Raw genomic sequence first — 24,740 nt, forward strand, 5'->3', positions numbered from 1 at the left:
GTTATGGCTCATTCTTTTGCAAGAAATTGGACATTCTGTCTACAACTTGGATTTTCCCTTTCAACCCAAAAATTCTTGAAGGGAGGATTTGAATCTTTACCTTATCTCATGTAATTCAGCCACAAGAAATATTTTCATACATGTGTTAATATTTATAGGCTCTATCTAAAAGCAAAACACAGTATTATTTTTCTTTTGTATGTGTACATGAAAGAGGAGCTTTCAAAAAAAAAAAAAAAAAATCACTGAACAGCCTTCGGCCCTTTTCAGACGTCTGTGTTTCAGGTACGTGTGACATCCGTTTTTAACACGGATGCCAGACATACCCATGTTATTCTCTGGAGTTACACAGCCGTGTTTTTACACGGTCCGTGTGATCCCTCGTGGCCCTGCATGCACACACCATCAGTGTGACACATACCAGAGAAAACCCGAATCTCTGAAATAAAAAGATTTTCTATATTCACCTGTATCCAGCGCTGTTTTCTTTAGCTCTGCTGTCTTCTGCTTCTGACCCCCACTCATTATATTCATTGATTATTCACTGCACTGAGGGCCTGGAAGCCAGAGCATCAAGGGGACAGCATCACCGGGGACGGGTGAGTATTCAGCAAGCAGTGTGTGTGCAGTGACGTCCAAGACATCATTGGAGTTCCCAATGAACTCTGATGAACCCGTGAAGTCACCGTGGTGACACCCACTGTAGCGCAGGTGTCACGGAGGTGTCATCAGAGTTCATTGGGAACTCCAATGACCTCATGGATGTCACTGCACACACACTGTTTGATGGATACTCACCTGTCACCGGCGATGCTGTCCCCGATGCTGATCCCAGCACTGTCCCCTTGATGCTCTGGCTTCCAGGTCCTCAGTGCAGTGAATAATCAATGAATATAATGAGTGGGGGTCAGAAGCAGAAGACAGCAGAGCCCAAGAAAATGGCACTCAATACAGGTGAATATAGAAAATCTATTTATTTCAAAGACACGTGTTTTCTCCATTACGTGTTACACTGATGTCACACGTATGCAAACACAGATGACAAACACGTGACACACGTATGACCATACTGAGGTGTGTGGCTTGTACCTGATTAAACACAGACGTCTGATAGCGGCCTTATAGTGGCTGCAGAGCCACAGTCAGCTCCGCACTACTGGGATTCCCCCCACATTGTCTGTCCAGAGCGGTGTCAATAATCACACTTATTGCTTTGAGCACAATATAAATAAGTGGGATTCAGACAGGGGGAAGCGCAGGAGAGCAAAGCTGACAGTGCTACAAGATGAGGAGGGGGTTTGTAATATTGTGTCGCCCTGGACAAGCCAGGGGACACGAGTAACAACATCACCACACCCCACACTCCAGGTAGGCACACCTGCTAACCCAAAAATCCTTGTTGCCTTCCTCCAGAGGTTGATGATGCACACCAGGGGGTGGGCCAGGCGGTTGGCTCCGCCCACCAAGGAGCTCACAACTCTGGAGGCGGGAAGTGACCAGGCAGTTCTGTCAGGGAGGAGGAAGTGGAAGGAGTGAGGAGTAGCCCAGGCAGGGGCTAGAGTAAACAACCAGAAGTGAAAGTGGAGGAAAGAAAAGTGGAAAAGGAGGAAAGCAAGAAGTGGAGACAGAGCAGAGAGTGTGCAAAGCCTGAGAGCCCAGCTTTGTGTAGGGCTAGAACAGCAAGGTCAGCGACGGCGGTGACTGTCCGGAGTGGGACAGTTCGGAAGTTCCTGGAAGGACCCCGTTGGCTGTGTGCCCGGTGGTCTGGAGCAGTGTTCCGAAGGACAGTCAGCACCAGGGCAGGGGCCTCTCGGACCCCGGCAAGGCTAGGAGTCGCCCAATTTGCCGAATCAGTCAGTGACGGGGACGCAGATCCCCCAACAACGAAGTCCCGATTGACGGCAACAGCCCGACCATTAACGGGGAGACACCGCCACCGCCAAGGCACCAGTTTCCCCAGGGCCAGCGCCTGCGGGCAAAGTGTAGAGCTCCTCCGGCCCAGATTGCAGTCGGGGAGCGGGTAACCGGAGGGAATCCACCGATACCATCAGACCACACAGGTGCAAGGAAGAGAGAAGTCACCGTCACCTACCGGGAGTGCAGGTGCAGCCGTCTGTGGGACCGTCCTACCAGCCGTTGGTTTACCGTACAGACTGTGTCCGTGTCAGGCTGAGTGAGTACCATAGTGCCGCAAGGCACAGCGCTGCCCCCGCGTCCCTGCGCCCTCCAGGCCCTACACTTCACATCTCATCACTGGGCCCCGGGATCACCAACCCCTACCCACGGAGGGGCAACACAACACCTGGCTGCTCCCATCACCATCCCCGGGATCCCCATCCAAAGCAGCGGTGGTGCAATCACCACAACCGTGGGTGGCGTCACGAACTATAACCCCAACAAACACCCCCCTTTCACTCACGGGCGAGGAGTGTCGCTCGAGACACCCCGGGATCCGGCCCGCAGCTCGAGCCACCAGGAGCAACTGCCGGACCCGAGCAGAAGGGGTGAGCGCGGTGTGCTGACACCCTCCTCCCCGCCTGCGACAACTTGGCGTCACGAACAGGATCTTACCGCTCTGCCGTCAGGTGGAGGTGCGCCTTGTTACCGCCGGAGGTATCCGGCAGAAAAATTTCAGAAGCCGCCATCTTTGGCGCGAAAAGTTCCCGCTCGAGCGTCTTCTCGAGCAGTAGAAGCGCGAAGGCCAAAACCCCGCCCCGAGAGAGGAGGGGCCGGAAAGAGCTAAGGGGGACGCGATGGCGGCTGGCGGCATGTAGTCGCCGCTATAAAAGCAGGGACGCCAGGACCTTGCCAGAATACCGTTCCTGGAAGCAAACAGTGGAGATACCATGTGGATGCCGTCCCGAAACACCGTGGCCCCCGCACCGGGAACCGCAGCGTGGGTGGAGATCCGGACCGCGCAGCTCCACTTAAGGCTGCAGGTCAAGATGCAGCTCCTCATGGAGGAGTGGGAGACCGACATGGCGGACGTTGTGACAGCCGTGCGGAGACGCGAGGAGGAAGCGGAGGAAGGGAGGGTGAGTGACCCACGCCCCTATGTCCCGGAGGGACCGGTCGCTGCGGCTGAGGGACCCGGTCCAAGCCCTCTCCCCCCGTTGCCTCCTTCGCCACCCGTTTCGGAGGCCGTGACCCCGCCACTAGGCCCGCTACCACCGCAACCGGTAGCGATACCCAGCCCGTCCGCCCCAGCGGACCGACCTGTAGCCGGAGCCTGAAGCAAGCCGGAGGCATTGCCATGGAAGGCCCCGAAGATTGTGCCAGAGACAGTCCCCGAGCAGTTCCCCGAGCCGGAGCCGATGACCCGCTCCGAGCCGAAGGCCCAACTGCAGAAAGCCCCTGTGCCCATCCCCCACACCTCGGCTGAGGTGGCGCCGGGTTGCTGCTGCAAGGCAGCGCCCAAGGCCATGACACCGCGGGATACGCCGCCCACCTTCCTGACAGTGGGTAACGTACTGGATGTCCCGCGGGGCTCAACCCGTGCGCCGGAGCCATACTGGGACAGGGAGCCGACCAAGCTGGGCCTGGAAATCGCGGAGAGGGAGCGAAGAAAAGCCGAGCTGGTAGCCAGAGCCATCCGGGAAAAGGAGAACCTGCGGCAAGCGACCTTCCGTGTCCGGGGCCCGTTCTACGAGGGGCAGGTGCGGCGCTTTGATATCCGCCGGGGCTACGGGTTCATATACGAACCGGGCCTGGAGGCCGAGGTGTTTGTAGCCCGGCGGGATGTGCATGCTCACCTGCCCGAAGAGCATCCTGGCCGCAATCTAATACCAGGGGACATGGTGCGTTACACTCGGCACTGCGGAGAGAGGGGGTGGTTTGCCCTGGACGTAAAGCTGAAGGGCAGCCCGGAGAGCAAGGTGAGCTCTGCACCCCCTCCCTCGGAGGAAGCAGCAGCAGGACCGGAGTAGGGCAGCGGATGCCCGTTGCACCGTCCCCCGCTGGGACCACCACTGAGTTATTTGTTTGATGTTTGAAAAAGTTGAAAGTTTTGAAAATGAAAAATGATTTACCGAAGAAGTTACCTGATTGTCTGCAGTGATTAGCAACCGGCAGGAGCCGGCACCGTTGTCCCCGTGGGGACCGTTTAAGTTTATTTGCATGGGAACTATCCATGGACAAGCCCGTGAACTCTGCAGGGCAACCACAAACGTTAGTGGCTTGTAAATATGTTGGGTACCGTTACCGTTTCCGCAATGCCGCCTCCGGAGAGGCAGGTTGGAGGGAGGGCCCTGAGCAGAGCAGGCCAGGGCCCAGCCACCAAAGGAACCGGTGGCCACCCTCTGGAGGGGAAGGACAGATCCCGCTCGGGTGACTTGTGCTGGACTGTGGGTCAAGGGGTGCTGCCTGGGTTTTAGGGGCAGCATCAGGGCCAGGTTGCTTGGGTGGGAGAGAGCGGAAACCGTGACCGTACACCGTTGAAACATTTAAAGTAAAATGTGCCTCCCGTTTGGGAAGAGTTGATTAAAAATGTTATTTATGTTTGTTTAACCCTTGTTATCCCCTTTTACAGAAAAATAAAACCGGTGTAGGACGGCAGCCCGCGGACGGTCTGCATTTTGCTAAGGGGGAATGTGTCGCCCTGGACAAGCCAGGGGACACGAGTAACAACATCACCACACCCCACACTCCAGGTAGGCACACCTGCTAACCCAAAAATCCTTGTTGCCTTCCTCCAGAGGTTGATGATGCACACCAGGGGGTGGGCCAGGTGGTTGGCTCCGCCCACCAAGGAGCTCACAACTCTGGAGGCGGGAAGTGACCAGGCAGTTCTGTCAGGGAGGAGGAAGTGGAAGGAGTGAGGAGTAGCCCAGGCAGGGGCTAGAGTAAACAACCAGAAGTGAAAGTGGAGGAAAGAAAAGTGGAAAAGGAGGAAAGCAAGAAGTGGAGACAGAGCAGAGAGTGTGCAAAGCCTGAGAGCCCAGCTTTGTGTAGGGCTAGAACAGCAAGGTCAGCGACGGCGGTGACTGTCCGGAGTGGGACAGTTCGGAAGTTCCTGGAAGGACCCCGTTGGCTGTGTGCCCGGTGGTCTGGAGCAGTGTTCCGAAGGACAGTCAGCACCAGGGCAGGGGCCTCTCGGACCCCGGCAAGGCTAGGAGTCGCCCAATTTGCCGAATCCGTCAGTGACGGGGACGCAGATCCCCCAACAACGAAGTCCCGATTGACGGCAACAGCCCGACCATTAACGGGGAGACACCGCCACCGCCAAGGCACCAGTTTCCCCAGGGCCAGCGCCTGCGGGCAAAGTGTAGAGCTCCTCCGGCCCAGATTGCAGTCGGGGAGCGGGTAACCGGAGGGAATCCACCGATACCATCAGACCACACAGGTGCAAGGAAGAGAGAAGTCACCGTCACCTACCGGGAGTGCAGGTGCAGCCGTCTGTGGGACCGTCCTACCAGCCGTTGGTTTACCGTACAGACTGTGTCCGTGTCAGGCTGAGTGAGTACCATAGTGCCGCAAGGCACAGCGCTGCCCCCGCGTCCCTGCGCCCTCCAGGCCCTACACTTCACATCTCATCACTGGGCCCCGGGATCACCAACCCCTACCCACGGAGGGGCAACACAACACCTGGCTGCTCCCATCACCATCCCCGGGATCCCCATCCAAAGCAGCGGTGGTGCAATCACCACAACCGTGGGTGGCGTCACGAACTATAACCCCAACAAACACCCCCCTTTCACTCACGGGCGAGGAGTGTCGCTCGAGACACCCCGGGATCCGGCCCGCAGCTCGAGCCACCAGGAGCAACTGCCGGACCCGAGCAGAAGGGGTGAGCGCGGTGTGCTGACACCCTCCTCCCCGCCCGCGACAATATGACACAGCTAAACTCAGCTGTTCACCTCCTTTCCCCACAGGGACCTTATCTGAAAGGTGTGTGTCATCTGTGCTTTCTAATCTTGTAGGAGGCTAGTCCAGGAGATTCGGGTCTGTATCCTTATGTGTTGCCCCCGTGTCGGCAGCCTGCCGCTGCCGCTCGGATCCAGATCCGCGGTGGCTCGAGGGGTCGCACGGCAACCCGGAATAAAGGGGGGTTATTTACAGGGGAAGGTGTGGAAGGTTCGTGACGCCACCCGTGGTGCGTGGTAAGATGGAGTACCACTGCTGCGATTGGGAGTACCCGGTGGCGATGGTGCGGGCAGCCAGGTGTTTAACCCCTCCATGGGTAGGGGAAGTGCCCCGGGACTCTGTGATGGTGTCGGGGAGGTGCCATCAGGCGGTAAGAGTTAATTGCGTACTCACTCAGTCCAATAACGCTGACAACCGTGGTAAACCAAAGTTCTTGATGCCACTGCAGCAGGGCAGGAGCACGCCCGGATCCCGTGCCTGTTGGTGTTGCTTGTTAGCCTGTGACCTTGACCTTGGCACCTTTTTTCTGTAGTTGGTCCCTTTTAGCATAGAACTAAAACGGGTCCCGCTCACCAGTATGGCTAACTGGGTTAGGGATTTTCTGGACTATGTAGTGGGAAAGTCCTATCCCCCTCGTTGTGCTAGTACCCCGATTTTGGAGCGGGTGGAGAACGGATCATGAAGGCTCCGTCCTCGTCGGGTAAATTACCAGGACGCTTGAAGCTACTTCCTGGCCTAGGGTCCACGTACCCCATCATGCCCTGGCCCCTGCCTGGTGATGGCACAAGGCCGCCGGCGGTCCTCCTCGACAGTCCATGCCCCATGTCATGATCCCCTGTGACCGGGGTCCAGCTCCTACCAGGCCCAGACCAACGTCTGCCACCTAGTAGTCTCAAGCAGCACAGCTCCTGACCTCTCCTCTCGAGAGTCACCACACAACTAAATGTCTCCTGACACTCCTGACCTCCCCTTACCAACCCCGCAAGTGGGCGACACTATTCCCATCAGGCTGTCCACTGGTGTGTCTGGTGGGTGTGGTGCAGAGTGTTCCTAGGGTTTTGATTAGCTTGTTCCTAGCAACACCATAGGTCAAGGACCAATGAGGTGGATATTATGCAGAAGGGCAGATTGCACAATACCCTTGATCCTTGCAAGGCCAGATTGCACAATACCACAATACCCTGTGATGACCTGATAGGCCAGGGCGTCACACTTACATCTCACACACGGAGAAAGCTACCTAAGCTATGTAGGGGGCATGTTCTTTCTCTAGCATGTTGCTGCCTGCTCATGATTGGACAGCTCATACAGGGAGAAGTAGTGCAAGTCCACAGTAGAGATGTCTAAGTTGTAAATTCGCTGCACACTCTTTGGTGAACTGCAAAAATGTATTTTATTTTCAAATGCAGTTATACACATCAGTATTTGAAGGGTGCAGGTTATTTACAAGGAAAAGCGACAAAAGATGATGTTCCCACCAGTCATATGGTTGCTGTAGGGGTTAAAGCCAGTTTCTATGGAAGTATTGTTGAACATAAATGGCATATGTTGCCACACAGTGTTAATGCTTGCTTTATGTAGAGGAGCACTCCCGTGCCTTCAATAGTGCCTGTTGTCAGCACTGCTCTCTATAGCAAAGATCACAATCTTCTATGAATGCTTGCCAAGGGCCAACATTCACAGGAGGATCGTAATGACAAGCATGGGGGTCTATGGCAGACCTCCGAATGTCATGGCAATCTGGCCGTCGGTGTCACGTGACAGGCGACCCAATGGGCAGGATCATGGCGCACTTCCTGTCTGAGTATGTTAAATGCTGCTGTCTGTGGTTGACAGTGGCATTTAAATGGTTAACAGTCGCAGATGGATCTTAGATCCACTCGCAGCTGTTAGAGGCACTTGATAGCTTATGAAATCAGCTCTCAGTGCTGGGAAAGATGCGGACAGGTACATGGCCGATGACGTAAATATAAGTAATTGGTCATGAAGAGGTTAAAGCCGGTATCATACCATTGATTGGGAAGCCATGTCTTCCCGTATGCGGAGGGTGTAATCAGGATTCAGTTGTTGCCACAACAGAACTATTATCATCCATATTTAGGAAATGCATTACCTTGTGTTTATATCTGGGTGACATTAACATATGAAATGGGTAAATTGATGTGGAACATGTTGACACTACATCATATGTGAGGGTTGGAAATTATCTGAATGTATCTTCAGAACATGACCCCAAGGCCTCAATCAGATGTCCATGAGTCACAAACACCTAATTCTGTCTTTTATACGGGTAGAACAAGTATCCATCAAAGTCTAAGGTTCTGTTCATACTATTTTGCAGACAGTGGTCAGCAAAACAACATGGCGACATGTCTATTTTCACCTGCGTCATGGATCACAATTACCCATACAAGTCTACGGGTGAAAATCACTGACCGCACACATTGTCATCAGTGTACTGTCCATTAGTAACATTGTAATGCATATGAGAAGCTCTGTGATATATTTATTTTTTCATACATGAAAAAGCACTGATTAAGTCACATATGGTAAAAACTTATATACTGATGAAAAGTGGATCCAAAACACTGACTAAGGCTATGTGCGCACTTTGCTTTTTACCTGCTTTTTTGCTGCTTTTTCAACTGCAGCGTTTAATGCCAAAATGGTTGTGTTCTGCTTTTCAAGCAAAGTCTATGGGAATTTGGGTTTCTTGTCCGCACTATGCAGTTCATACTGCAGCCTTTATGTTGCAGAACTTTGGTCAAAAACTCAGCTTTGCAGTGCAAAACCCAAATGGCAAAAACAATTGTCATGTTTTTGTTTTTGCCATTTGGGTTTTGCCCTGCAAAGCTGAGGTTTTGACCAAAGTTCTGCAACAAAAAGGCTGCAGTTTGAACTGCATAGTGCGGACAAGAAACCCAAATTCCCATAGACTTTGCTTGAAAAGCAGAACACAACCATTTTGGCATTAAACGCTGCAGTTGAAAAAGCAGGGAAAAAGCAGGTAAAAAGCAAAGTGCGCACATAGCCTAACAACTATCCTTTTTTTTTGTCCAATAAATATGATCATCTAAATGAGACCTAAATCAGGGTTTCGTGTTACATGTATTTTTTAAAAAAAAAAATCTGGACTTTTTTTCTTCAAATTAAGATCTTTATTAGAAAAAAAAAAAAAAAAAAACAAATTCAGAACCTTGCAGATTTCACACTGGTCACTGAGCGTTTTTAGACTCATTCCTCCTGTATGTTCAGGAAGAATTTACTGTAAGCTCCTTATCGTAAAAGTCAGGATTACAATGACAGGTAGCACCTCCATACACAGCTGATTACACAGGATCCACCATTCACAATAGGTGATGTCACAGCTGACCTGCTCCCCTCCCTTCACACCGGCAAACATTTCAATAGAAACAATAGGTTTCGGTCTCTGATTATTGTGGATAATGAACATGTGGTTTTCTAAACAGTCACAGTCTAAAAAAGCCCCAGTGGCTATTGTAAAGATTGCAAGATTTCTCAATTTTATTTTTACAAACATACTGTAAATTTTAACACAATAACCTAATTTAAAGGGGTTGTCAACTACTAGAATAACCCCTCTGATTCTACAAGTTTCCCCTAGGTAAAATAACAAAGCCTATACTCCCCTGCACGGCCGGCGTGGTTCCAGCGTTGCCGCTGCTTGCGGTGCAGGGGCTCAGGTGACGTCAGATGATTTGTGCCCCGAGTCCAATCAGCACTGACTTATGTCTCCTCCTCTTCGGACAAACGAGTTAATCAACAGGAATTGAGTGTTGCATTTCCTGTTGATTGCTCCTGTGTCTGAAGGCAGGGAGAGGGAAGCTGCCGCTGATTGGACACGGGGCTTGCACAACACAGTCTCTTTAAGGGTCCATGTAGCCACATGTAAATATACTCCAACAATCAGTTACATTGCAGGCATCTGGCATTAGAAACACATACTGCAGATTTTTGATCAATGCCCTGAATAAATGTACCGCCCCGCGGGCTCGGCTGCGACCGCCGAGCCGCTCGGATCCGTGCTCGTACTGCGGGTGGTGGCTCGAGCCTCTCACGGACCCGGGGGTCACGTCGCTCTGCAAGGGAGTTGGCGTTACACGCGGGGACTTGTTAGTCTTCTAACGGGTCTTGTGTGGGATAGGTACTAAAGTCCAGTCCGGAATCAGTTGATTTGACTCGGCCCTGTTGGTTCAGGGCTTTGTACTGGGTCAGAGTACCCCTCCTGGTGCTCCGGTTTCCAATAGGTTCCCCGGTTCGGTACCGGCGGGCCACCGCCCGACCCCGGTCCCTACTGTTCCACCGGCTGTAATCCCAGCTCCTTCCGGCGGCCACCATCGTCTGCCTCCTTGCCAAAGGTGGCTGGGCTCCAACCCAGCCACCGGAGTAGTCTATGGCAGGCCTGGGCGCAGATCTGCCCTTGGACTCAACCTCTCTCCTCACTGTCAAAACTACTCTGCACTGTCAACTTGAACTTGTGTCTGTGTTTCCCCGCCTCCAGACCTGTGAACTCCTCGGTGGGCGGAGCCAACCGCCTGGCTCCGCCATCCTGGTGTGGACATCAAACTTGGAGGTTGGTGACAAGGTTTTTAGTTTGACTGATGTCACCTAATCGGGAGGGGGTGTGGTGTTGTGTGTGACTACCTGGGACGACCTGACTAGTCCAGGGCGTCACATAAACACTACTTTAAACTGTATCTCTATCCTGAGTGGCTTTACCTTATCAAATTAAATCTTGTAAGCAGCAGGTTACTACAGTCCTGCAGTGTATAAGGGTTCAGGAGCATATGAAGATCCTCCAAGTCCCTAAAAAGGCGTGGAGGACAGGATCCAAAAGGGGGTGCAGTAACTTGTCATGAGGTTAGTCAAGTATCACGTTTTTTCCCACAAAAGGGACAAAACATTAGGAGTAATGTACAAAAGACCCAGTGTAACTATGAGTGAGCACATAAGCGGACTGCTACTTTGTGAATGCACAAAAAACCCTACTGCTGTGTGTGGGCTCAAATTGGAATATTATTGTTAAAGCATTTCATCGCTTGAGTGGTGCTTCTAATCTAAAATTCCCTACCCATTCTTATATGAACCCTCAGTCATCTTCATCTTCTATCATCAGTTCAATGAGGTCACCTGAGGTCAGGTTACCTCCGATCACATGTGGTAGGTAGACCATGGGAACCTCCAGCTGTGACCACAAATAACCTGAGTAACGTCACCACTCATCGCTGTGGCTCAGTCATTCTCTGCCTGAAGCTTACAACAGGCGGTCATGTGTTATGCCCTCACACTCTCACTTCAGATATAGCAAAACTGGAATCGTCGTGGGACTTCATGTAGCTTACATCAGACCTGGGTGGTTTGGGGGTTAATAAACGGATGTGACACGTGCTGGAGATACAGATGTCTGGAGGAGGCCTTAAGAGAATCTGTCACCAGATTTTTGCTACCGCATCTGAGAGCAGCTTAATGTAGAGATAGAGACCCTGATTCCAGTGATGTGTCACTTACTGAGCTGTTTGCTATCATTTTGATAAAATCAATGTTTTCTCTGCTGCAGATCTAGCAGTTATACAAACCTAATGAATATGTTGGACTACCTTGCAGTACAACAAGTAGTCCACTAATGATAATCTACTGCTGATTAAACAGTGATTTTATCAAAACAACACTAAGCAGCCCAGTAAGTGAAACACCGCTGGCATCAGGGTCTCTGACTCTACATTATGCTGCTCTCAGATTAGGTGACAAAAACCTGGTGACAGATTCCCAGATTCCCTTTAATCTTGATGTGATCTCCTGGTACCGGACCCTGTAACTTTTTACTATCCTGCCTCACGACTTACTAGTGTAGTGACTAGCATCACACATCGTAGTACTGTATTTGAAATATTCAGGTTGGTTTACATGGTTTTGTTCATTATCATGAAGGCCATAATATTGCTTCTTTATGCTGTGGTATTATTTCAGAATCAAGGTCAATTTATTAAAGTGTCTTCACCAGAAAACTGCAGGAAAATACTTTTGAAAAGTTGCAACATTTTGGCACAACGCATTATTCAGCAAGAATCATGCGACTTGACGTTTTCATGTCAGTTTCGGGCAACTCTGCCAAGATGGGAGCCAGAGTGGAATTGAGTCTGGCAACACCTTTTTGTCAAATCAATCAATAGTGCCGGCGCATTTTACACCGGAAATTATATTCCAGTGTCTGTTGGAGTCTGATTGGAGTAGGATTTCTGCATAGGTGCAAAAATGGGCTGAATTCATTAAAGGAGTTATCCGACAAACTCAAAAATTTTTGTTAAGCTAATCTGTGCTGTATTGTCATATAAATCACACCTACATTGTTATTTTTTGTTTTCTAACTTTTGTTCCTCTTGAATTCACCCTTTATTCTCTGCAGCTTCTTGTTTACATTCAGCTCCAGCAAACATGACCACTTCCTGTGCTGAACCTCAGTCAGAGCTGTCACCACCCACCCCAGTGTCCAGCCCCACCCCAGTGTCCAGCCTCGCCCTCTGCCCGCCCCCTGCACACACATTCCCTGTCAGTATATTCTGCCCCAGCACCTGACCTGGTATCACTACAGCATTGCAAATAACAGCCCCACATCGGGCTGTGCACCGCACACGCACATATGGCTCTGCACACGCACACATATGGCTCTGCACACGCACACATATGGCTCTGCACACGCACACATATGGCTCTGCACACGCACACATATGGCTCTGCACACGCACACATATGGCTCTGCACCGCCCGCCCCCCATCCCCATCGGGAACACATGTAAGGAATACATACTCACCCGTCCTCGGTCCCCGCCGCTCCTGCACGTTCGCCGCTGTCTGTGCTCTGACGTCACCACTGTGATGAAGAGAGCTCAGACAGCGGGAGGGACAGTGATGAGAAGCAGCGCTGCGCTGCTTCTCATCAGCATCAGCACTTTCAAATGTACCGGCATCGGTGATCTGTGATGCCGGTACATTTGAATGTGTGATCCTGAGCAGGGGCCCGATGCTGGAGCTGACACCACGGCAGCTGCCGCCAGGCCCCGCCCCCAGGTCACGGACCCCACAGCAGTGCAGGGGGAGGTTACTGGAGAGTAACAGAGGTGCGGGGGAATGTGTGGGAGGGTGCAGGGAAGGGGGCGGGGACTCCTCGCACTGTACAGCCCAGCAGGGAGGCGACATGCTGTTCCACATTTGCATGTCAACATGGTCCTGCCCATGTTGACATGAAATGACCGGAAGCAGCAAAATCGCGGCAGGAGCGGTCACATGACCGCTCTGAGCCGGGGGAGAGGGGCTGACAGCAGGGCAGGTAAGTGGTCACTATCTACTTACCTGCCCCAATGTAGCCCCATAGGGTAATAAAAAAAAAAAAAGTCAAAGAAGCCGGATAACCCCTTTAAGTGACACACACCTCTTAATAAATTTGGTGCATCCTACTCCAAATTGCCCCTTCATTAAGACGTCTATTATGCTTATCTTAATGAATCAGGCACAAAGACTCTACTTTATTAAGTAAATGTGGAAATCTGATTGTTGGAATACAAAAATGTTAGTATATTTTGGAGTAAAACGATGCATTCATCATGCTTCAGCATTTTGAGCCTCTGTACTGGGCAATTATTGATACAATCATTTAAAAATGTGAATTGGAGGAGTGCTCATTGTTCTATATAGAAACATCACAGAACTCCCTGATCTATCACATGAGAAGACAATGGGTCAGTCAAAATACATCAAGTAGATTTTGAAGCTAATTAGAAGTTACTGCACTTTTTGAAGGAGAACTACTAATTGTCAGAAATATGCAATCAGACCAATGTCGCGGGCGGGGAGGAGGGTGTCAGCACACTACGCTCAACCCCTTCTGCTCGGGTCCGGCGGCGTCTGCTCAGTGGTGGCTCGAGCGGTGGGCCGGATCCCGGGGGTTTCTCGAGCGGCACTCCTCGCCCGTGAGTGAAAGGGGGTTGTTGAGTGTGGGAATAGTTTATTGTCCGTGACGCCACCCACGGTTCTGGTGATTTCACCACCGCTGCTCAATATGGGGATCCCGGGGATGGTGATGCGGAGCAGCCAGGTGTTGTGTTGCCCCTCCGTGGGTAGGGGTTGGTGATCCCGGGGCCCGGTGATGAGTTGTGAGGTGCAGAGCCTGGTGGGCGCAGGGACGCGGGGGCAGCGCTGTGCCTTGCGGCACTGTGGTACTCACTCAGCCTGAGACGTTGACACAGTTTTTGCGGTAAACCAAACGGCTGGTAAGACTGTCCCACGGACGGCTGCACTTGCTCTCCCAGTAGGTGACGGTGATGTCTCTCTTCCTTGCACCTTTGTTTACTTGTTGGTTGCGATGGGTTCCCACCGGTAACCCGCTCCACGGCTTCAAGCTGGGCCGGAGGAGCTCTACTCTTTGCCCGCAGGCGCTGGCCCTGAGAGACTGGTGCCCTGGCGGTGGCGGTGTCTCTCCTACACTGGTTGGGCTGTTGCCTTCAATCGGGACTTGGTTGTTGGGGGATCTACGTCCCCTTCACTGACGGATTTGGCAAATTATGGCGACTCCTAGCCTTGCCAGGGTCCGAGAGGCCCCTGCCCTGGTGCTGACTGTCCTTCGGTACACTGCTCCAGACCGCCGGGCCACTACCCGTCCGCGGTCCTTCCAGGAACTTCCACACGGTCCCCCTCCAGACAGTCACCGCCCTTGCTGACCTGTCCTGCACACAGCTGGACTACTTCAGGCTTTTTCTGTCACCACTCTTGCTTTCCTCCTTTACCACTTTACTTCTCTCTACTTTCACTACTTGTTTACTCCTTCATGTCCCTCACTGGACTGCCTGGTTTTTCCCGCCTCCAGAGCTGTGAACTCCTCGGTGGGCGGAGCCAACCGACTGGCCCACCCCCTGGTGTGAATCATCAGCCTCTGGAGGAAGGCAACAAGGATTTTTGGTTAGCTGTGGTGTTCCTAACTGGGATGTAGGGTGTGGTGGTGTGATGACCTGTGTCCCCTGGCTTGCCCAGGGCGACACACCAACTATGCAACTTTTCAGACTACAGGCAGATGATCGAGTGTCTTGGGAAACTGCCCAAGGATCACTATATTGATCCAGGGTTCAGGGGTTCATTTTTGCCTACTGAGTGCTCTAGAGCCATGTGGGAAGCAGCAATGCTTTGTATAAATGTCATTACACAGTAAAATTATTTTATTTTTCTTAAAGAAGTTTTTGACTACTAAATGTGACCCCCTTTCTTTTATTTTAACAGTCACATCTCAGCCAGAGCCTGCTCCTGCGACATCTTCTTCTGTCATCAGGTGCCGCTGTATTCACGCTGTAGATGGTGCTGGTGATAGAAGAGAAGTCAGAGCCAGAAACTGTGGACAGCATAGGCTCTTGCTCATCCTCTAAGGTTAGAGTGGCTGGGTGCTGCAGTACTTTCCAGTCTGACAGAGTGGGTGTGTGCTGTCCAGCTGAAGTTGTCAGCTCCTAGCTTCAGCCTATGAGAAAGCACCACACCCTATTTAAGCTTCCAGCTTTATGCTTGAAGCTGCCAGATATAGCTTGTTTCCCTGGTTAGGTCTGGTAGTTCTCCTGCTCTGTATTTTTTTTTTTCTGATTGACCTCGGTCTGTTTTTTAGACGCTTCTCCTGCCTATCGATTTTGTACTTGCTGTCATCTCAGTTTTTAGCCAGCACCCAGACTTCTCTAACGGATCCTAATTTGGGCCTTTTTGTGACCACCCAGCTTTGTTCCTGCTTGGTAACCATTCCTGCCTTTGGTTCGTACCTCGGGGTGGCAGTCCATCCATTGGCAGCAATCTCCTGGACTGAGTTGTAAATCCAGATCCCTGTATAGGGTTTTTTCATGGTCCTGCCAAACGGAGTGGATTGTGCCTAAATCGGTTCAAGATACCAATTTTGAGCCAGTGGCCTCAAACTGATGTCACACTAAAGGTCCAGTCACACTAAGCAACTTACCAGCGATCCCAACAACGATAGGGATCGCTGGTAAGTTGCTAGGAGGTTGCTGGTGAGATGTCACACTGCGACGCTCCAGCGATCCCACCAGCAACCTGACCTGGCAAGGATTGCTGGAGCGTCGCTACACGAGTTGCTGGTGAGCTCACCAGCAACCAGTGACCAGCCCCCAGCGCCGCGTGGAAGATGCTGCGCTTGGTAACTAAGGTAAATATCGGGTAACCAACCCGATATTTACCTTGGTTACCAGCGCACGGAGCTACACGTGCAGAGACCAGGGAGCAGCGCACACTGAGCGCTGGCTCCCTGCTCTCCTAGTTACAGCACACATCGGGTTTATTACCCGATGTGTACTGCAGCTACATGTGCACAGAGCAGGGAGCAGCGCACACTGCTTAGCACTGGCTCCCTGCTCTCCTAGTTACAGCACACATCGGGTTAATTACCCGATGTGTGCTGCAGCTACATGTGCACAGAGCAGGGAGCAGCGCACAATGCTTAGCGCTGGCTCCTTGCTCTCCTAGCTACAGCACACATCGGGTTAATTAACCCGATGTGTCCTGCAGCTACATGTGCACAGAGCAGGAGCCGGCACTGACAGTGAGAGCGGCGGAGGCTGGTAACAAAGGTAAATATCGGGTAACCAAGGACAGGGCTTCTTGGTTACCCGATGTTTACTGTGGTTACCAGCCTCCGCAGAAGCCGGCTCCTGCTGCCTGCACATTTAGTTGTTGCTGTCTCGCTGTCACACACAGCGATCTGCGCTTCACAGCGGGACAGCAACAACTAAAAAATGGCCCAGGACATTCAGCAACAACCAACGACCTCACAGCAGGGGCCAGGTTGTTGCTGGATGTCACACACAGCAACATCGCTAGCAACGTCACAAAAGTTGTTCGTTAGCAGCGATGTTGCTTAGTGTGACGGGGCCTTTACTGTACCTAACTAACACTTTCCTAATACACTTCTGCTATCTACCTGCTCCTCTAATCTTATTGCCAAGAGGCTCATAAATACCGTTACTATTGTTATAGATTTGATCCTTAAAGTACCGTCACACTAAGCAACATCGCTAGCAACATCGCTGCTGAGGCACGACTTTTGTGATGCAACAGCGATGTTGCTAGCGATGTTGCGGTGTGTGATATCCAGCAACAACCTGGCCCCTGCTGTGAGGTCACTGGTTGTTTCTGAATGTCCTAGACCAGTTTTTAGTTGTTTCTCTCCCGCTGTGAAGCACACATCGCTGTGTGTGACAGCAAGAGAGCAACAACTGAATGTGCAGTGAGCAGGGAGTCGGCTTCTGCGGACGCTGGTAACTAATGTAACAATCGGGTAACAAAGAAGCCCTTTCCTTGGTTACCCGATATTTACCTTCGTTACCAGCGCTCTCACGCGGCGAGTGCCGGCTCCCTGCACACATAGCCAGACTACACATCGGGTAATTAACCCGATGTGTACTCTGGCTAGGAGTGCAGGGAGCCAGCGCTAAGCGGTGTGCGCTGGTAACCAAGGTAAATATCGGGTTGGTTACCCCATATTTACCTTAGTTACCAAGAACAGCATGGCTTCCACGCGTCGCTGCTGGCTGGGGGTTGGTCACTGGTTGCTGGTGAGATCTGCCTGTGTGACAGCTCACCAGCAACCCGTGTAGTGACGCTCCAGCAATCCCTGCCAAGTCAGGTTGCTGGTGGGATCGCTGGAGCGTCGCTTAGTGTGACGGTACCTTTAGGGTTGCAGACTGGAATCGAACAAAGTGAGCAGGGCATTACCCTGTTGGCGGCGGGCATGCCTCTCTGTGAAAGACAACAGTCTAGGCAGGCAAGCCCAGATCACGTTTCACTCTCCTAGCACAAGTAAATTAAGAAAGTGTAAGTTAGCAAGAGTTAGGGGTACTTCTCACATAGCGAGATCGCTGCTGAGTCACAGGTTTTGTGACGTACCAGTGACCTCATCAGCGATCTCGCTGTGTGTAACACTAAGCAGCGACCTGGCCCCTGCTGTGAAATCGCTGATCGTTACACACAGTGCTGGTTAATTTTTTTGCTCGTTGCTCTCCCGCTGTGAAGCACACATCGCTGTCTTTGACAGCGAGAGAGCAATCGATCTGAATCGATCTGAATGTGCAGGGAGCAGGGAGCCGGCATCTGGAAGCTGTGGACGCTGATAACCAAGGTACACATCAGGTAACCAAGCAAAACGCTTTGCTTGGTTACCCGATATTTACCTTGGTTACTAGCGTATGCCGCTCTCAGGCTGTCAGTGCTGGCTCCCTGCACACGTAGCCAGAGTACACATCGGGTAACTAAGTGAAGCGCTTTGCTTAGTAACCCGATGTGTGCCCTAGCTACGAGTGCAGGGAGCAAGCGCTAAGCGGTGTGCGCTGGTAACCAGGGTAAATATCGGGTAACCAAGCAAAGCATTTTGCTTAGTTACCCGATATTTACCTTGGTTACCAAGCGCAGAATCGTTTCCACGAGTCGCTGGTGGCTGGTCACTGATCGCTGGTGAAATCTGCCTGTTTGACAGCTCACCAGCGACCATGTAGCGACGCACCAGCGATCCTGACCAGGTCATTTCATGGTTGGAATCGCTGGTACGTCGTTTAGTGAGACGGTACCCTTAGGATAAAAGAAAGAGGACCACATTAGTAGTGGAAAAACTCTTTAATGTAATCTTCTACTACATCAAAAAATTTATCAATTTAGCTTGCCATAGGGCCCACTTATACTAAAACAAAATATGTGGAGCAAACAGATTGTAAAAAGGAAACAGTGTGAGACATTAATTTCCTGTTCTAAGTCCAAATGGTACAAAATGATTGTTACTGACATTTACAAGAAAGTCACCCATGCTAAACAAAGGAAAGCAGTCCAGACAATATTAGATTTTGTTCACGCAAAAGGTATTTAACCCTTGAGCACCCTGGTCAGTTGTGGCTTTCATGATTGATTGTGATTTTTTGTAAGCATTTTTTTTGCAGGGTGAGTTGTGGTTATAAGTTTAGAGAGGAAAAAAAAAAAAAAAAACAGCAAATTTTATGTAAAGAAATCTTTTGTTTTTTTGTTTGTATAGTGTCCCCTGTATGTTATAAATTATGTTTTACATTTTCATTTTGCAAGTCAATATAGTGCCGACAATTCCAAATTTATACAGACTCAAAAGTATTTTGCAAATGGGACACTTTGGGGCAAATTATAAGCCCCAGCTGCCATAACAGTGATTGCATCTCAGAGTGATAATTCATAATTGATTCCTCTCTCTCTCGCGCGCGCTCTCTCTCGCGCTCTCTCTCTCTCTCGCGCTCTCTCTCTCTCGCGCGCTCTCTCTCTCGCGCGCTCTCTCTCTCGCGCGCTCTCTCTCTCGCGCGCTCTCTCTCTCGCGCGCTCTCTCTCTCGTGCTCTCTCTCTCTCGCGCTCTCTCTCTCTCGCGCTCTCTCTCTCGCGCTCTCGATCTCTCTCGATTCCGCTCCTCATTGACATATATTGGCCCGGATTCCGGATTGGATTTCGGACTTCCTTGTCAACCCGCCACTGATCCGCCGGACCAATCCGCTCAACTCTAATCACAAGCGCTCATTGCAACTCCACGAGATCCAAAAGGACCTACTCATACACTTGTATTGATTTGTGACCTCTTATGTGCTCCATGAAACACTGGAACTGCCTGCAACAGACGAAGATGGCTGCAGGTGAGTTTAAGACATGGGATTTACATTTAAAGTACCACTCCAGCACTGAAATAAAATTTAAAATAAGGCTGGAGTGGTGCTTTAATACTGCAGTCGCTATAGATTACAGCATTTAAGTGGTGAATGGATAACAGTTACTGTATCTCAGGTCCAGGCCATTGCAGCAGAGTGACAGCTGTAATATACAGTACCTCCTGCTAATGATAAAAGCTTAACCCATGACATTGTCCCACACTATAAAAGTACAGCAATACTAGCAATAATATCAACAGCAAATACATAGGACAAGTTTAGAACAAAAAGCAGCTCAAAACTTACCAAAGTAGAAATATCCACCCTCATCCTTTGGTTGAAAGAATCGCCCTCTGGCCTGAGCATGGACATCGGCTCCCTTCTCTACCAGCAACTCCACATAATGCTTACAGCGTCTTTCAATAGCTATGTGTAGAGCGGTCTGCCCTGAAGGAAGAAAGCAAAAAATGCTGCTAAAAACTTGAAATATAAGATAGCACCATGGATTATGTTCAGGTATTTTTATGCCGTTTATCGTGTCTGTTATTTTACATTAAAAGTGAATTTAAAATTATGTAGAGAAATAAATATAGTGCACAATTGCATAATAAGAAAAAGTTTTATGCATAGTTGCCAACTTAAAGGGGACAAGTCAGCACGTTTTTACATATGGAAACAGTTGTATGGTTGTGTGGCCACGTGTTCTCTGATACAAATGTCACCTTTATTGTAAAGATCTGATGTGCAATTTATGAGAAATTGAGGGAGAAGCCATATACATATCATGCTGGAATTGCTGCTTTTAAAAGGGTTCTCTGACAAAGTGATGAAATGGCATCTATAATATACCGTATTTTTCAAACTATAAGACGCACCGGACCATAAGACGCACCCTGGCTTTAGAGGAGGAAAATAGGAAAATAAAATTTTAAGCAAAAAATGTGGTAATGATGTGACGCCAGGGGTCACAGGTCATTACACCACCACACCCTACACCCCAGTTAGGTACACCAAAGCTAACCAAAAATCCTTGTTGCCTTCCTCCAGGGGCTGTTGTCCACACCAGGGGGTGGGCCAGGCGGTTGGCTCCGCCCACCGAGGAGTTCACAGCCCTGGAGGCGGGAGAACCAGGCAGTTAGAGTTTGGAGGAGGAAGAGAGATGAGTTTAGGAAGTGAAAGGAAGAGGTAGAGGAGCAAGTGAGAGGAGTAAAGTGGAAGAGACAGTAACAGTTAAGAAAGCCTGAAGTTGGTCCGGGTGTGTGCCCCGGACTGAGACAGCAAGGTCAGCAGACTCCAGTGACTGTCTGCAGGAGAGGCTGCTTGGAGGTTGCCGGAAGGACCGTGGACGGGTGGTGGCCCGGCGGTACCGGAGCGGTATACGAAGAGCAGTCAGCACCATTGGCAGGGGCCTTTCGGATCCCGGCAAGGCTAGGAGTCGCCGTGAATTTGCCAAATCCGTCAGTGAAGGGGACCTCTGGGTCTCCCAACAACCAAGTCCCGATTGAAGGCAACAGTCCGACCGTTAGAGAGAGACACCGCCACCGCCAAGGCATCAGTTTCTCAGGGCCAGCGCCTGCGGGCAAAAAGGGGCTCCTCCGGCACATAACCAAGCCGGGGAGCGGGTTACCGGTGGGAACCCATCGCTACCATCATCATCTTAGGTGCAGGAAAAGGGACCGTCACCGTCAACTACTGGGGAAAAGCAACAGCAGCCGTCCGTGGGAACCGTCTTTCCAGCCGTGTGTTTTACCGAGAACAGTGTCCCCGTCTCAGGCTGAGTGAGTACCACAGTGCCGTGAGGCACAGCGCTGCCCCCGCGTCCCTGCACCCCACCAAGCCCTGCACCGGCCCTGCCATCCAGCATTCCCCACCTCATCACTGGGCCCCGGGACAACCACCCCCTACCTACGGAGAGGAGAATTAACAACTTTGCTGCTCCCTGTCACCGCTCCCGGGATCCCCATACAGAGCAGCGGTGGTGTCCACACAATCACCACAACCGTGGGTGGCGTCACGGACAATAAACTATCCCAAAAACAAATCCCCTTTCACTCATGGGCGATGAGCGCCGCTCGAGTCCCCGGGATCCGGCCCATCGCTCGAGCCACCGAGCAGCAGCAGGCCGCAGCAGCAGCGGCAGCCGGACCCGAGCAGTGGGAGAGCGCGGCGTCCCCTCCTCCGCCCGCGACAATGACACACTGTAATGGGGCGAGGATCTGCTGCTGACACTTATGCGGGTAATGTCCCCAAATTCTCTACTAAGGTACCCCATCCTGGTAATGATCCTCCTGTCTTGTATATAATCCCCATCCTTGTATATATGTCCCTCATCCTGCTATAGACCCCCATCCTGCTCATAATATAGCCCCATCCTGCTATAGACCCTCATCCTGCTCATAATATAACCCCATCCTGCTCATAATATACCCCAATCCTGATATATGCCCCCATCCTGCATTATGGCCTGTATCCTATGGCACAGAAAAAAATAAACGTTTATACTCACCCTTCCTCACTCCAGCAGCATCGCTCGTCTTCCCATCTGTATCAGCAGCAGTGCCGCTGACCTGTGTGGAGCCTTTCACCATTCCTTGCAGCATCGCAATGTCCTCCTGTCTGCCGGCCGCTGATGTGTGGGGAGAGGGATGCACACAGGCTTAACGTCATCCCTGTGCTCACCGCTCTCTACACAGATCAGCGGGCCGGCAAAAAGGAGGACATCGTGATGCTGCAGGGAACGGTGAGTATACCGTACTTATTCAATGCCCCCTGCGCTGATTATGATGTGCAGGGGACAGTTAATATAGCCGCACATGATCACTCCAGGCTATAGTTGCCAGGGGTGATCATGCGGACCAGCTGTTTACTATGTGTGCACCGCCCGCCCATCACCCCGTCCACCTGCAGCGCCAGCTTCAGCGCTGAGAGATGATGGGCGGGAGGATGGATGCATATGAAATGAGCGGGCCCACGTGGTTACGGCAGGCACTGATGACCCGCTCCACCGCAGCACCCTCATTCCCAGCAGCCCTACATTCAGATTATAAGACAGACCCCCACTTCCCCTAACATTTGAGGGTGAAAAAAAAGTGTGTCTTATAGTCCGAAAAATACGGTAAATCAAACTGCAGTCTGTCCTAGTTATTTGTCAGGATGGGCTGGAGACTGAAGACATACAGCTCACGAGACCCATTCTGTGCAGTCAGTCTCAGTGTACAAATATAAAGCTAAGAAACAACAAAGAGCCAGCACCAATGTGCACTAAGGCATCAAATATTCCAAACTGCATTATAAAAATTTTTTTTGAGATTTTTGGCAAAAAATTGCAATTTCTTGAGCTGCTTCGCCACGTCACGGCAAATCTCATTTGAAGCAGTCCTACACTAAAATATTTTTATAAAATGTGCCATGCGGCCTCACATATAAATAGCAGAACTGCTCTCAGCAGCACTCACCTGGTCTATTGCAGTCCCGTACCCATGACTGAGTCATGGCTGTGGGCGGGACAGGTCCAAGCAAATGCTGCATGAAGTATATATATAGCCTGTGGACAAAGCCTGATGACCCAATGTGAACAGTCACCAAACGCCAAAATCTATACAGATGGAATACATCCCAAATTGGGGTGCATAGCAAGGTGGAGGTCAACCACCGACCAATTCAACAAAGAAACAACAAAGAGCCAGCACCAATGTGCACTAAGGCATCAAATATTCCAAACTGCATTATAAAAATTTTTTTTGAGATTTTTGGCAAAAAATTGCAATTTCTTGAGCTGCTTCGCCACGTCACGGCAAATCTCATTTGTAGGACTGCTTCAAATGAGATTTGCCGTGACGTGGCGAAGCAGCTCAAGAAATTGCAATTTTTTGCCAAAAATCTCAAAAAAAATTTTTATAATGCAGTTTGGAATATTTGATGCCTTAGTGCACATTGGTGCTGGCTCTTTGTTGTTTCTTTGTTGAATTGGTCGGTGGTTGACCCCCACCTTGCTATGCACCCCAATTTGGGATGTATTCCATCTGTATAGATTTTGGCGTTTGGTGACTGTTCACATTGGGTCATCAGGCTTTGTCCACAGGCTATATATATACTTCATGCAGCATTTGCTTGGACCTGTCCCGCCCACAGCCATGACTCAGTCATGGGTACGGGACTGCAATAGACCAGGTGAGTGCTGCTGAGAGCAGTTCTGCTATTTATATGTGAGGCCGCATGGCACATTTTATAAAAATATTTTAGTGTAGGACTGCTTCAAATGAGATTTGCCGTGACGTGGCGAAGCAGCTCAAGAAATTGCAATTTTTTGCCAAAAATCTCAAAAAAAATTTTTATAATGCAGTTTGGAATATTTGATGCCTTAGTGCACATTGGTGCTGGCTCTTTGTTGTTTCTTTGTTGAATTGGTCGGTGGTTGACCCCCACCTTGCTATGCACCCCAATTTGGGATGTATTCCATCTGTATAGATTTTGGCGTTTGGTGACTGTTCACATTGGGTCATCAGGCTTTGTCCACAGGCTATATATATACTTCATGCAGCATTTGCTTGGACCTGTCCCGCCCACAGCCATGACTCAGTCATGGGTACGGGACTGCAATAGACCAGGTGAGTGCTGCTGAGAGCAGTTCTGCTATTTATATGTGAGGCCGCATGGCACATTTTATAAAAATATTTTAGTGTAGGACTGCTTCAAATGAGATTTGCCGTGACGTGGCGAAGCAGCTCAAGAAATTGCAATTTTTTGCCAAAAATCTCAAAAAAAATTTTTATAATGCAGTTTGGAATATTTGATGCCTTAGTGCACATTGGTGCTGGCTCTTTGTTGTTTCTTTGTTGAATTGGTCGGTGGTTGACCCCCACCTTGCTATGCACCCCAATTTGGGATGTATTCCATCTGTATAGATTTTGGCGTTTGGTGACTGTTCACATTGGGTCATCAGGCTTTGTCCACAGGCTATATATATACTTCATGCAGCATTTGCTTGGACCTGTCCCGCCCACAGCCATGACTCAGTCATGGGTACGGGACTGCAATAGACCAGGTGAGTGCTGCTGAGAGCAGTTCTGCTATTTATATGTGAGGCCGCATGGCACATTTTATAAAAATATTTTAGTGTAGGACTGCTTCAAATGAGATTTGCCGTGACGTGGCGAAGCAGCTCAAGAAATTGCAATT

General features: G+C 50.5%; 1 protein-coding gene across 1 annotated transcript in view; it reads right to left on the reverse strand.

Moving 5' to 3' along the window:
- TRPV4 (transient receptor potential cation channel subfamily V member 4) overlaps positions 1 to 24,740 on the reverse strand; it is a 174,484-nt gene that overhangs the window by 48,337 nt on the left and 101,407 nt on the right. The window contains exon 5 of the mRNA XM_075320041.1: positions 19,869 to 20,009. Coding sequence (XP_075176156.1) covers positions 19,869 to 20,009 — 141 coding nt within the window. The remainder of the gene's footprint in view (positions 1 to 19,868; positions 20,010 to 24,740) is intronic.

The sequence above is a fragment of the Anomaloglossus baeobatrachus genome, chromosome 1, assembly GCF_048569485.1.
Source record: "Anomaloglossus baeobatrachus isolate aAnoBae1 chromosome 1, aAnoBae1.hap1, whole genome shotgun sequence".
NCBI lineage: Eukaryota > Metazoa > Chordata > Amphibia > Anura > Aromobatidae > Anomaloglossus > Anomaloglossus baeobatrachus.